Source organism: Pipistrellus hanaki (assembly GCF_964339955.1).
Source record: "Pipistrellus hanaki genome assembly, chromosome: 10".
In the NCBI taxonomy this organism is placed as follows: domain Eukaryota; kingdom Metazoa; phylum Chordata; class Mammalia; order Chiroptera; family Vespertilionidae; genus Pipistrellus; species Pipistrellus hanaki.
The window spans coordinates 59,451,089-59,466,405 of record NC_140512.1 but is presented as its reverse complement, the minus strand read 5'-3'; the positions used below and the strand labels follow the sequence as shown (position 1 = coordinate 59,466,405).

The 15,317-nt window shown below is 42.1% G+C and overlaps 1 protein-coding gene and 1 pseudogene across 5 annotated transcripts in view; both read right to left on the bottom strand.

Annotated features, from left to right (window-relative positions):
- Positions 1-4,949, bottom strand: part of WASL (WASP like actin nucleation promoting factor) — a 65,533-nt gene extending 60,584 nt beyond the window's left edge. Inside the window, exon 1 of one of the 4 annotated variants that reach the window (XM_084897677.1) lies at positions 4,505-4,949. In XM_084897677.1, coding sequence (XP_084753803.1) covers positions 4,505-4,618 — 114 coding nt within the window. In that variant the 5' untranslated portion in view covers positions 4,619-4,949. The remainder of the gene's footprint in view (positions 1-4,504) is intronic. The other 3 variants (XM_084897678.1, XM_084897679.1, XM_084897680.1) reach the window with 3 other exon arrangements.
- Positions 4,950-10,192: 5,243 nt separating this feature from the next.
- On the bottom strand, positions 10,193-11,810 carry LOC311629203 (large ribosomal subunit protein uL11-like; annotated as a pseudogene). The gene has a single exon. The product of its transcript is annotated as a large ribosomal subunit protein uL11-like (transcript).
- Between the last annotated feature and the right edge of the window lie 3,507 nt (positions 11,811-15,317).

Genomic DNA, 15,317 nt, shown 5'->3' with positions numbered 1-15,317 from the left:
AAAAACAAGTTAGCAATTAGAACAATTCAATGAGTATTCAGTGACCTGTATGCTAGATGTTATAAAAATTATATAGAAAGCTACACAGGCATGAAGTTCAATCTCTCAGAATTATATACAGGACGAGAAAACAAACACCTAAAGAATATAAGCAAGTGCTAGGAATTAAGTGAAATGAAGATTAAAGTTGGTTAATAAAAATGGTATTAAATCTTGAAACAAACAAACCAGGTGAGTATGACAGGGAAAGGTAACTGCCAACATTACTAAACCCCAATCCTTTTAGCCAGAGATAGTTGGTTGCAGAGGGCTAGTGTAAGGTTTTATTTTTTCCAAGCCTTACCTAATTTCTTACGCAGGACTATATATGAAACTCCACTTGGCAAGAGAGCACATCTCTTTATAGAAAATAAGTAAAACCACACTACATGAAAGACAACAAAACTATTAAACAAAACCTGGTAATCCTGTTTTAACCTTTTTTAATTATTCTAGAAAATACTACCAGCTAATGAACTATTTACTTTACGTGGAAGTACATAACACAGATATTACATGAGTAGGCCTATGCACAAATCCATGCACTAGTAGCTGCAGCCACTCTCCAGTAGCTCTCTGCCTGCTGGCCTGCCCTCCAGCTCCCCCCTCCCTCAAAGCTTGCTGCCCTGCCCCCTCCTGTAGCTCTCCACCACCCACTTGTAGCCAGTAGCTTGCTGCCACCTGCTTCCCTTACACCCCCTCCCCCAATAGCTTGCTGCCCTGTCCCCTCCTGAAGCTCTCTGCCACCCACTGCTTGTAGCTCACTGCCCCACCCTCCTGCTGATCCATGATCGGTCATTAGGTCATTAAGCTGTTGGTAGTTATGCTTCAGGGCGTAATGACCATTTGCATATTACATCCTTATTATAAAGTCTAACTTTAAATGAAACCTCAACTTTCACAAAATCTATTTTTAAAAACTAAAAAAACAAAGATTTATTTAAACAAATCATCAATACAGTCTCAACTGACATCTGAGTATATTTTCATCTAGTGAGAAAGTTCTGCATACTCCTGCTGGTGGTTATACTTATTTTTGTACCAATTCGCTTCCCCAACTCCTTTTATCTGAAGAGGAAGAAATCCTACTGGGGTCTTTTAAATTATCCTTGAATTACTACCAGCACTGCCTTAATTCGGGCCCTCAAAATATTTTACATGACTATATAAAAACCTATGTGACCTCCCTTGTCTTCACTCTCACAATCCTCAATCCACCTCCTGTGGTGCCTTCCCCTTCCTCCCTAAACTTTCTAAAAGCCAAATCTGACCTTGGAGTAGTGTAATACTTGAACTGTATCTCTCTCACTTCTATGAATACACATTGAAGTCTTGAAGGGATGAAGAAATGCCATACTAAATAACTTGTTTTAACTTAACCTTAATCCACAAAATATAGACCAAAGATTGAGGGGAAACCTATTAACATTTCCAATGTGTTTCAGATTACCCTATCAGAAAACTGTGGACATCAGCAGTGGTTCCCAAACTGTGATGGATGTCAGTCTTCTGTTAAGCATGCTCAAAATCGAATGCCCAAGTTCCACATCAGACCCACTGAGTTTGAATATTATCTAGGAATTTAGCCTAGTTCTATGCATTTGTAATATCATCTCCACATAATTCCAAGGCAGACTAAATTTGAGAACCCAGGCAGAAACCCTCCTTGCTCCAAAACATACTATTATTATTAAGTCTCCGGACTTTCCAAGCTGTTTCATACCTCTCATTAACTTGGTGGAGTACCCACTAATCTTAAATATTTAAGTATACACCATTCTAAAAAAGCTTTTACTCATCCTCTCTTTTGGTCCTCTAAATCTTTATAAAAATAATAACCCACATATTTACATACAGTCCTTCTAATCCACAACCCCACTGCCCCCATAAGATGGTATCCCTATTTCGGAGATGAGAAAACTAATTTGAGGACAGGGAGCTTAACTTGTCCAAAGTGGCCACATGAGTTTGAACCCCTGTCTGCTGACTACAAAGCAACACATTTTCCATTGTAGCATGCAGCTTCTTACATATTACTCTGAAGTATTGACTTACACATCACTTTACACATTTGCTTCCCTTTTTTATACACAAAGCTTCTTGAGGGTAGGCATCAACTCTGGTTTGACCTCAACATTTAGTTACTCAATACATATTTGTTGAGTGAATGAAAGACTGAAATGCCTGAGAGCTGGCGCTATAACTACTCCTCTGAATACAGTTGCTTAACAAATTTGGCCTGACCTGTAAATCTTATTGCTGAACTTTTTTTTTAATGAAACAATGTATTTCAGTATTATCTTAAACTACCAAAACAAAACAAACAAAAAACAAAACCCCTGCATAGTCAGCAAAGGGGGGAAAAAAGATTGTTCCAAAAATTAAAATATCATTCTTACTTTACTCTTTACTAGCTGGAAGTGTCAAATATTAAAGTAATCTTCGCAATAATTTCATACCAGGAGAGCAGGTAACTATAGCAGTGTGGTTTTAAATGACAGAAATTCAAAGGGTCAAGTTTATTAATACTTGACATAAAGAAATCAAACACTGAATACAGTTTATATGGCAATCCATTTACACTAACTAGTAAACAATATTATCTTTATCACCTTCCACATCTGTCATTTGTTGAAACCTATAACCAGCTCCTTATAGGTAAGCACAGAGCAATTAGTATGCTTGCAATGTCCTTCCTGCCTAAAGCTAATGTGTTTGGTATGTAAAACAAAGTACATCCAACTACTTTCTGACAGCAAATGTAATAAACCAACAAGGTTTTTATTTTTCATTTGCAGATAATTTAACACTTAAAGTGCTAGATATTTACCTAAGTTGAAAATATGCAATAAATTTGGGCTTAAATAAGAATCTTAAATTTTAATTACATCAATTTTGGGTTAAACAAAAGTTATTAATCTTTTAATACCACTTCTAGAAATAGACCAATAACAAGAAAGAAAAACCACTTCTAAAACAACATGATGTAGTGGAAAGTTCGACAGTCTAGGCATCGGGAGCCCTGGTTTCCTAGTTCTGGTCACATTACTAAACAGCTGTGTGACTTAGGGTTCACCGGCACAGTTTTCTCATTTGTTTTTAAAAACACACACACACACAAAAAAAAACAACACTGGGGGATGGGGGAAATTTGATTAACTTTAAATGAGTCTCCCAAAATTCCGATTTTTAAGCCACCTCTCTTTATTGCATTCTTTTCATAAGTAAACTCAACGTATGTTCTTTAAGATCTAACTTCTCACATATGAAACGCATCTGAGTTGAATGTACTGATTTAACGTCCAATTGGATAGGACGGGATACAAAAGGCTCCTGGGAAGTTAACCATGAATGCGGCAATTTCCCGGAAACTGTCAAAGCCTAACTCCTAAGCAGGTGTGGCCTGCTTGGACACATTGAACACGACCGTGCAAAGTTGCGGACCTGTTCCACTGACATTTCTGTAGGTGTTTCTGGGGTTCCAGCGGCACACACGCTGCAGGTGCTCACAAGGGAGTCAAGGGACCCCCACAGCGAGCGTGTCAGCAAACCCAGCCCCGGCTCCCCCAGCACCGCGGCGAGCAGCAGCTGGACCGCGCCTGCACCGCGGAGCGGAGCCTCCCCACCCCCAGACGTGCCAGCAGCCAATGTAATGAATGCTTCCGTCAACAACACATTCCCCTTCCCACAGCGGAACTGCCTGCTCCCAGCCAGCCATCTGGGGTCTGAACAGGCCGCACAGCACCAACCTAAGCACCATTCGCAGGCCCCCAAAGGTCAAGAACTACTCCAGATGTCGGCTCCCCCAGCGCATGGTTGTGGGGAGAGCAGCCCCTGCTCCCACCAAGGTAAAAAAAAGAAAAAAAGAAAGAAAGAAAGAAAGAAAGAGAAAGCAGAGGGAGGAGAGTAGTAATAACCAGGCCTCGGCGAGATTCCTAAAGAAATAAACCCCTTTGCTTCCCATCTGGGAACAGCAGCATTTCCTGCCCTCGCCCTGAACCGATGCAAACTCGACTTCATTGCCTCCTGAAATCCTAAAGTGGGACGAAGAACAACTTCATGGTCCGTTTCATTCATATTTTGGGCTTCCTTTTTTTTCCCGATCGGCCCCCTGCTGAAAGCTCTGGTGTTGTGAAGACCGAGCGGTCAGAGGGGAGAGAGATCCAGACGCTCGAGCAAGGAAACCCGCATCGGGACCTCCCCGCGATATAAAGTTTTATATAAACTAGCCACCAGGGGTGCGGACCCGGGGGCTCCGGGACAGACACTCCCCCCTCCCCGGGCAGCTCCGGAGGCGGCGCCCGGGGCCGCGGCCCGCACCCGGGCAGCGGACCCCGGGCAGCGGGGTCCGGGCGGCCAGAGGCCGGGGCGGGGGGAGGCCTGGCCGGCAGCCCGACCCTCCGCGCCGCCCCCGCCCCCTGCCCACTCCCACCCCCTCCCGGCGCCGCGGGTCCCGGCCACTGACCACACATTTCTTGCCGAGGAAGGCGAAGAGGGACTCGTTCTCCTGCGGGGTGAGCAGCAGGGACCCCACGTTGGCCACCCTCCGCGGCGGCGGCTGCTGCTGGCCGGAGCTCATGGTTCCGAGTCCGGGATCGTCTCCTGCTCCGGCGAGTGGGCGAGCGCGCGTTCCCCTCGGTGACAGGGGCGGGAGGAGGGGAGTCACAGGCTCAGCATCTCGCAACTCCTCCGGCGCCGGGGGGAGGAGAAGGAGGCGGCGGCGGCGGCGGCGGCCACGGGAAGGAGGAGCCGACGGCGGGCCGCGCGGAGAAAGGGAGCCCCCGGCTGCCGCCCGGCGAGGCTCTGGCCGGCTGGCCGCAGTCCCCGCGCTCCGGCGCCCGCGCTACGCTCCCAGCTCCGCCGACCCTCCTCCGGCGGCGGCGGCCGCACGATCCAACATGGCTGCGGGGCGGGCGAGACCAAGGACACAGGGCGCGGGGGAGCGCGCCGGAAACGCGCGGCCGCCGGCCGGCCGGGAGGAACCACCCCGTGCGCCGCGGGGCTCGCCGTGTCGCCTGGGCCCCGCCCACTTCCGGCGCCAGGTCACGCCCCCTTCCGGCGGAGGCATGCGCCGCGCGGTGGGCGGGGCTACGGTCCTGCAGCGGGGCCCGCGGGTGGTGTCCGCTCTCGGAGGCCGCGGGCCAGCGGCTGCTGCCGGGAGGGAAGGTGGTCTCCGCCGCGGGGCTGCGGGCCCCTCCTGGGCGCACGGACACCTAGGCGAAGCGCCCGCGCGGCCCCCGGCCCCGGCCCGGGCTCCGGCTCCGGCTTCTGGGGCGCGGCCGCGGGACGTCACTGCGCAGTGGGATCCGGAGGCGGGCGGAGCGCCGGGGTGAAGCGCGCGGCCCTGCGCCCCTCGCGGGTTCGGTGGGCGCCGCAGGTGCCCGGGCTGCCTTCTTCCTTCCACCGGACTGAGCTGTCCTGCTGCTGGTGTTACCCCAACAAACGCGGGCCGGAGGGAGGCCTCCCCCGTCTCTTTGTAGGGAAAAGTATTTGTAACGTTTAAACTCGGGCTCTTCTTTTGAGGATCCTGAACACGAGTTTTTTTTCCTCCCTGTCTTGTGAACTGGAAAATATTCCTTTTTTTCTTTTCATCTTTTTATTTTTTTCTTAAACCCCAAAGGCCTTGTTTTCTTTTTTATCCAAAGTGATTGTGCCCGTTTTGGAATGTCACACAGGAAAATAACATCTGGCTTAATACTTAGAAGTAAATTTCAATTAAAAAAAAGATTGTATGTCTCAGAATATTAAAGGTTACCTAAGAGGAACCCTTTTGTTCAGTAAATTAAATACTACACAACTGTTGTAAAACGAAGTTTTGGAATATAGGTATATAAATACTACCCGCTGCAGTAAATTTTAGACTGAGCCTCTGACCCGCTTTAAACAAATCAGCATTTATTGCATAAACATTAACCATTTGTGTTTGCTAATTATTCAATTTCAATAAAAAAGTTACCGTGTGTTAAACTTAAGACAGCCACCCTATGCCAAGAGGCAGCTGATCGATGACTCTCATCGATGTTTCTAACTCTTATCTCTCTTCCTCTCTGTAGAAAATCAATAAAATATATTTTAAAAACAAAAACAAATTCTTGTGGGATGATAGAAATTAGATCCCTAACATTTTCAAACCTGTGAACCAGGAGAGTAACAAAAATACAGGCTTCAGATTAGACCTAAATTTGAGTTCTTGTTCTACCACTTAACAACCTTATGGACTTTGTATAAGTGCTTCTCTGAGTCTCATTTCCTCATCCATACAATAGAGAATAATTTCTATTTAATAAAGAGATAATTAACTCTACTTCAAAGTTATAAGATTTACCAAGACAGCATGTAAAATACCTGGTATGTAATGCTTCTCAAATATTACTCATCTGTCATTGACCATTATTGTCTGTAGTCTTCAAACTACGGCCCGCGGGATCAAAGGATCAAAGTTGTGTTGAAATGGGGTTTTGTTTTTTCTAACCTTTGTTCTATCTAAACCTGATACTTTGGAAACTGTCCTTCATATTTAGAATTCTATGTACTTCTCCAAATACATAGTGATTACTTTGGGCTATAATTCCTTTGCCAGCAGAATTTCTGATTAGGCTATATATTATGCCAATAGGCTAAATGTCCCAGCGTTCCAAAAGTAAAGCCTTTTAAAACTAGAAGGCTAAAGACAGAATCATATTAGTTTCTAATTAATAAAGACTGAAAGATAGCAATTTTTCTGCTAGAATGCCAGCTTTAAAACTTGTCCACTGAAAGATGTGAAGAGGGTTAAGGGAAAAAAAGCGGTGGAGCTTGGGTGAATGACAGTAGCTGAGTTGAAGACTCCCACTCAGAGAACTATTGGGTTCCAATCATTTCATAATCTCTTGTTAGCTGACACTATTTTCTTTCATTACTCCCGCCACCACCCCCCGGAAATTTTAAATGTCTTATCTATTTCTAAGTGAGTTTTCTGACTATTTGCCGTTTGTTTTTGTTTTTTCTTTAAAAATGAAGATAGAAAATTATAACCACCAGAGACTTTTTTTTTCCCCTCAAGCCCAAACTATTTAACTTTTCCTCAACATTTTAAATATGGTATTTTGTCCAAAAAATTGCAATTTCAGTTATTTCCTGCTCAGTCATTATTTTTGCACTTGTATGGGTTTTGTTCCAGCTCCTTGTTCTTAAAGTGTGGAAAATGTAAGCGTCAACCCTATATTGGAACTAAGACTTCCTTCCTCTTTGGAGCATTTGAACAATGCATACAAGCATCTATTTTTCCATGTCCATCCTGAGAACAAGCAGTACTGTCAGTATTTGTTTAAAAAGTTTTAGCAAGTCCTTTCTTTCATTTTTGATAGCATATCTTCCCTTTGTCAGAATAGAAGACATCTTTCTGTTTCTGTTGGCAAGTTATTTCCTTATCTCAAATTTTTTTGAGATTGGATTTGATCCAGGAAATAAGGTTTCTATTTCCCTTCAACTAAGTTTGTATGCTAGGTTAAGACTGTAGGAATTTTTATTTTTATATACATACTAGAGGCCTGGAGCACAAAATTTGTGCATGGTGGGGGGGTCCCCCTCAGCCCAGCCTGCACCCTCAACAATTAAGGACATCCTTCTCACAATCCTGGACCGCTGGCTCCTAATCACTCACCTGCCTGCCTGTCTGGTCGCCCCCAACTGCCCCCCTCTGCTGGCCTGGTCGTCCCTAACTGCCCCCCTGCCAGCCTGCTTGCCCCCAACTCTCTCCCCACCCCCCCCGCCAGCTTAGTTGCCCCTCACTGCCCCTCCTGCCAGCCTAATCGCCCCCAAATGCAACCCCCTGCTGGCCTGGTCGCCCCTAACTGCCCCTCCCCACTGGCCTCGTTGCCCTACGCAACCTACTTGTTCAGTCGTTTGGTTGTCCCTCACTAACCCCCCTGTCAGCCTGTCATAGGCAGCCATCTTGTGAGGTCATGAGGGTTAATTTGCACATTACCTGTTTGTTATATAGGATAAAATGAATATACTGTATTATGAATATTTCTTCCATTTGACTTTCCTTAACGCAATTAGGATCTATTTAGGATTTTTATTGTCTGCTTTCTTTTCTGTAATTTTTAAAGGAGAAGTCCTCATTGTAACAGCAAACAGTAGGGTAGTTTATTTATAGACATGAGGGCCAATTTTCAGATGCATTCCTACTGTTATCATTATACCTTGCACGTTTCTTCTGTCCTGATCCTTTGCTAAAACAGCACACTTTTCTTCTTTACAAATATTATTGTTTATGTACTGTTACAAGTCCTCAGAAACACCCTGTTCCCCTTGCTAATGTTAATTAAAAGGCAGTGACACCCTTCATTGTAGGGCAATGCAGAGGCAGCTAACCCAGGGATCTATGCCATTCATCAGCCATTGTAGCCATAGTTACTGGTCCGGGCTTGCTTATGGCAAACTGAGCTATCGAGCCCACAAACCTGGAGCCAGCAGGAGATGTCACTTCTCCCAGGTAACCTCCAAGTGCCACAGGCTTAAAATGTCCACTTTGTAAAATATCTGTGTACATTTTTATGTAAATGTTGCATATGGCAGTTTTTTAGGGAATTTGTCCTAGTACTTGTTTTCTCAAGTTAAATGTTCAATGTTTTCTTTTTCATTAATTAAAATCTTGAAAGGTAAGCTACCAACTTTGTCTCTCCTTCTCCCTTTGTAATTCATTTCACAAAGCCTATTTAGGGCTTTCTCTTTTTTTAGGAATACATAGCTTATTTACAGCCCACTTTGATGTGTTATTGATGTTAGTGAAAAATTGAATTCTTACTCATGCTAGTTCATTACCAGTGATAGTTACCACCAATTACTACTAGTATATGGCCTAGTCTCCAGATACCTAGTACGTATCTTTATTTAAGAAATGATTTGAAGAACTAAGTATGTTATTAAGTATGTTAGAGTTCCCAGAATGCTACTTACTGGTTTTTCTCATCGCTGCTCCTTAACTTTAATGAATATTAAATGGCTCTCAGTTTAATTATCCCAATAAGAGGGAAAAACATTGGCTTCTTATAATGTGCTCAAGGACAATTTGCATTATGGAGGAGTTGGCAGTGTGAATACTCATGATTATTTATAAAAGTGATATATGCACATAACTTTAAAATAGTACTACAAAACTTAAACAAACACACACAGACAAAACAACACCAACAAAAACAACAACCAGAAGCTCCATTTACTCTCCCAGACACTTCTTCTTTATACTTTTGCCTAGAATTTACCTAGGTACTTCTAAATAACATGGTAAGCTGTTACGTATGTATTGATAAATTAATTTAAAGCATCACCTATTAACTTCCTATTATAAGTGGTGAGAATTCTCTCTGTAAATTACCACTTTCCTTTTTCTCCTCCCCTGGTATAAATTATAGTACAATTTGTGTTTTAATTATTATTACATAGAACAATGTATTCTCTAGTGATTCAAGTATTGCACTATAACTGTAGTTACATTCTTGTACCACTTTAGTACTTTGTTCTTTTTCCTCCTTGATATCATCTTTTTTGTTTAATTTTTTTTCTATATTTTCAACAACTATAAACTCTCATATTATATATTTTCCATATAATCAAATGTATCAGAAATATGTTAGATCCACTCATGTTTTTTGTTTTTTTAATAAGAGACTTCCCAAGGCCCTCCGTGCTGCTATATTAATCTAGATATGCTATCTTGGCTACATGACCATTGTCTGGGGTTTTGTGTAACCTCTATTCTGTGTTGTATCTTTATGTCTTGGATCTATGTTATATATGTTGCTTTATTCCCTTGTTTTGGTAGTATGTACATTTTTTCCCTAGGAAAAAATATATACAAAGTAACATTTTGAAATCTTGTATATCAGATCATGTCTTATTCTAATTCTCATCCTTGATTAATAGTTTAACAAAATATATAATTTCAGATTGAAAATCAGTTTACGTCAGAATTTGAAGGTGTTATTCTATCGATATCTATTGATTTATAATTTTGAACATTGCTGCTGACATATGATGATGTTATTTTGATTTTGATCCTCTGTGTATGACTTCTTATTATCTCTAGGAGCTTTAAGAATATTTTGCTTGCTCATGGAGTTATGAAATTTGATGGTGTTCCATATTGAGATCTTTTTATGTTCAGTGTACTGGATATTCCAAAGGCCCCTTCTATCTAAAACTCATGCATTTTAGTATTGGAAAGTTCTCTTGCGTTATTTCTCTCTCTGAAATGCCTGTTTATCTAACGTTAGACCTCTTGATTCATTCTCTACGCAACTGGAAAGTACCCCTGAGTTTCACTCCAGAATTACACTAGGCAACTCTCATTTCTAGACACAGACACCATAAATTCACTGTTAAAGTTGGGAACTAGAAACTAGAATTTCTCCTGGGCTTCTAAAAGCTGTGTGTGTCTTTGCCAGAAAGGATTCCTGTGCCACCTGCTTCTTTATGTACTTAGAAATCACAATTGCCCATGGGGTTGACTGTTTAGAGAAAAGTCAAATACTTGTATCCGAGCTGCAAGATAGCCTGAGATTTCAAGTGCAACTTTAGGATCTACAGATTCACAAGATCAGAAATTCTCTGAATATAAGAAGGCTATTTATTGGCACTCGTTAAGTCTGGGGAAAGGATGGCAACAAATATTAAGGACCTCAAGGAATTGAATGTGTGGGCAGAAAATTAATTTTCCTTCTACCCTTCTAAGTTCTTCTCATTGGAATAATAATCAAATTAACATGAGACAGATTTATAGAAGAAAATGACCAAATTTACTGTGCTTGTACATTACAGAGGTTCTCAAATAAGAATATGAGACCTTAGGATGCATTTGGTAGTTAAGGCTTATGTGCCATTCTGAACTATGGAGAGAGAGGCAGGGTCTGGGACTGCAGAGGAAAAGCAGCCAATTAACGAATAGAAGAAGGAGCAAATATTTGGTAAATTCTGGCTTGGCCACCCGAAAACACTGGAACATGGAAGTCTAGCAGGTTTTGTTTGGTTTCTTCCTGCCTCTAACATTTAGTTTCTATTACGATGATAAGGTTCTAACTCCTTTCCTTTAATCAGGTCTTTCTATATGAATTCTTTTAAGTGGGGTAAATGTTTCTTCTGAGTTATTTATTTATTTATTATCAAATAATCTTTAATTGAAACATTTTCCTTTGTAGTTCTTAACTAGCCGGACATTCCACTGCACCACTGTTGATATCATCCGTGATGTATGTCATGAGGGAGGCGGCCATCAACATTGCAGCCCACAGACTGGGCAGTTCCCAGGATCTCTTTAATGGTTCCAGAGAGTTCTGTAGCTAAAGATCGGTGCCACATCTGTCGGGCAGTGCTGACAATCGCATCAAAAGCGATATTTCCACTGTGCTTAATGATCTTTTGCTTTTTTCTGTCTTTTGGCAGTTCTTTGAGGGCTTTGATGAGCAGGCTGAGGCAGAAGACACTACCTCAATCTGGGCCTGTCTGTTCTGAATGGTCAGTCTCACTGTAATCCTCAGACCCTTCCAGTCACTGGTTGCTTGGACGATGTCATCACCAACCTCTTTTGGAGACAGGTCCAGGGTCCTGATCTTGGGGGCCAGGGCAGACATGGCACCACTTCCTCACCGGTGCTCCTCGGGTATACGACTTTGATTTCATTGGGGCTGAACTTTGATGGCGTGGTGGAGGCAGCTGATGTCAGATGAACCCGCATTCAGATGGCCAAAGAAAGTTGCACCAGTCTTCTGAGTATTTATTTCTTAAAAATAACCAGCTTAAAATAATACCTCAAAATTTGGGGGTGGCAAACTTTGCTACCTGTCAAATGACTGGGATGTCTTTCTTAAAAGCAAAGCAGTAATATATTAAACATACATAAATTTTCTTTTTTTATCAAGGTGATCGTGTTTTGTGTACTGCATTACATGCATATTAAAAAATGAAAGAATTGTAAAAGTTTGTCTTTAGGAAGTAAGCAGTATTTTTATTCAATTTTTTTTTTAATTTAAGAGGAGCTAGGAGTGTTTTATGTCCTGTACATCAACTAGGTTATTTGTCTTTGGAAAGTTAGTAATGGTTGAATGGGTTGGGGCTATTGTTACTACTGTGTTATTAATATTAATCGGGAAGGAGTAAAGGAAGGCCAGGCATTATAAGGGTGGCCATTTGGGGAGCTTCATTGGGAAGCTGCAACTTTACCCTCCCCAGGGAACCGCCAGTCCATTCCCTGCAAATCACTGGGGAAGGGACTGGACAAAGGGGAGGGTGGGCACATGCACAGTCAAGTTGAGGAAAAATACTTGCCCGTCAGTCTAGCCTGGGAAACCATGTATTGGCTAAAGGGGATGGAGCCACTGCAATTACAGGAAGAAATCTTAGGTTAAAATCCCCAGACAAAGAATTCTCTCTGTGTTCCTCTGGCTTTGCTCCTGCTTCCTTGCACTTGCCTGTATTTCCTCCATAACCATGTGGCTCTAGAGGTCACATGATCCATGACAACGCAGACCCCACACACAATGGATTGCAGTTAGAAACAAGCTAAGCGAGTCTGATTCTGCACTGGACTGGGCAAATATAGAACAGAAACTCTGAGCAATGGCTTTAGTCAGGAAATGGGGCTGTGGCTCTGCTGCAGACACAGCGCCCTGCACTTCTTCCATGGTGCGATGGAGGGAGGGGCAGCCGTGGGAACTCAGAGGGTTAGTTCCATGCAAATCAGTGCCACTCATTCTCCCAGGTGAGTCTCAGAAATTCCTTTTCCTGACATTGCAAGAAGCCCACTCCCACCAGCAACAGGAGGGGACATGGAGGGCACCCCACTGATAACACTATAAGTTCATATACCGTTATGTCATTTATCTACATGTCAGTAGCTATTTAGCTGATCTATTAAAATTATAGTATGTCGTTTTAACATGTTGTCAAAGCCAGTGATATACAGATTTACCAGTTGGAACTTAAAATTACTCTTTAAATGTTTCTTTCCCCCATTAGCCTTATTAACGAAAAAAAAAAAAAAAAAAAAAAAAAAAAAAAACACATTGAAACACATTGAAACCTGTAAAGAATTTCTTAAAGAGTTTATTTGAGCCTTACTGTCGACAGGTTAGCATGTGGCTTTTTTCTTTCACAGCCTGAAGGTTCTTGGACAGCTGGAATCAGTTCTTATTCATTTTTATAACTTCTTATTCTTAATATTGAACCTATTCAATATTGAGTGTATATTTGTATGTCAGGTGATCATTTCTGATTTAAGGAACAAAATATATATTTTATAAGTTACAAATATAGTTATATATGCTCTGAAGTCAAGAAAATGTATAGCCACGTCCAAACTCTTCCACATAGTGCTAAGCATGTAATAATTCTGACAGCATCTAGATAGAAAATACAGTATGCAGAAACCTGCACACAACCTACTGGGAGCAAAAAAGGGGACTGTAGCTAATAGCAATAGGCAGGGATGGCCTCCACTTTAGATGGCCCAGCAAACTAATTCAACTCCAGAACCTCTAATTTATTTTTCTTGAACAGGCTTAGGTATCCAGGGACCCAGTTTGAGAGGAGAAGTGTGGGGTATATTGTCAGGGACTTCCACAAATAATAGTTTTCCGTCTGATACAATTGCCAGAACAGTAAATCAAGGCTTATTTGTTTGGGAGAGCTACTCTGGAAGCAAGTCCAGTACCCAGGAGTATTGGACAACTGGAGTGAAAAGAACCAGGATAAAAAGCAGACTGGCCATCCCTAGGAATTGGGGAAGATAGACCAGTATTTTTCAAAATGTGGTTCCTTCAACTGGTTAGCTGTAGCATCACCTGGGAACTTGTTGGAACTACAAATGCGCAGGCCCCACTCTTGAGTCAGAAAGTGATCAGGAACGCTGGTGGTGGGATTCAGCAATCTTTGTCTTAAAAGTCCACTAGGGCCAAAACCAGTTTGGCTCAGTGGATAAAGCATCGGTCTACGGACTGAAAGGTCCCGGGTTCGATTCAGGTCAAGGGCATGTACCTTGGTTGCGGGCACATTTCCAGTAGGGGGTGTGCAGGAGGCAGCTGATCGATGTTTCTCTCCCATCAATGTTTCTAACTCTCTATCCGTCTCCCTTCCTCTCTGTAAAAAAATCAATAAAATGTATTTAAAAAAATAAAAATAAAAAGCCCACTAGGTGAGTATGATGGACTGACTGACCTTCAAGAGGACATCCATGTATTTAAGTTCACCTGCAGCAACAAACACCTTCCTCCCCTCCCCATGTAAGACACAGCATTATACAGATTGTATGTGAATCCCATTCCTCTCTTCCTTTTTGGGGCGGGAACTCATAAAAACCACTGGTAAGGTAGAATCTGTACACACAGTATGCTCATTGTTCACACCTGGTAAAATAGCTTCTAGAGCAAGCAGATTAGCTCTTCTGAGTTTATGTTAACTAGCCATTCCATCTTAGTAGAGTCACTCAACTTCCTAATACTTCGATTTACTGATTTGTGAAATGAAAGGAATAAATGAAGGATTGCTACGGTTCTTTTCAGCTCAAATAGTATAATTTCATTCCTTTTTGGATTTAAAAGACTTTCAGCATTTTAAAAACTGTGGGTATCCCTGGCTGGGTAGCTCAGTTGGTTCGAGTGCTGTCCCAATATGCCAAGGTTTGGGGTTTATCCCCAGTCAGGGCACATACAAGAACCAACCAATGAATGCAAGAAAGGGTGGAACAACAAAATTTCTCTCTGTCTCTCTCCATCCCAACTCCTTTCCTCTCTCTCTTTCTAAAAAAAATCCATAAATAAAATTATTTTTTAAAGTAATGGGTAAAGTGGCAGTGCATAAGAGAATGTAAACATTGTTATTTTTTTTCATTATGACAAATACCATTTTGGAATATAAAAGTGAGTGCATAAACCTTAATATAAACCCACTTCTATTGGAATAGGGGACAGTAAAAATTATAAGCCCCTGAGCATAAAAATCCTATGAATTACCTCACCATACAGGAATGCATAATTGGTGACTATGGGTTTTATGGAATTATTGGTCTAATATGTATCATTTATATTCAGAACTGAATTGTATAATACTTGATATTTGTTATGCCTCTCAATTCTCCATGGCTAGTAGTTAATATTATTAGGTTTTTTACTAGATAAGGAAAAACAGTGAACACTCAAGTAACTTAGCCAGGGTCAGTGGTGATCCTATATAATAAAACCCTAATATGCAAATTGACGAAAGCCGAATGACCAGTCGCTATGACGCACACTGACCATCAGGGG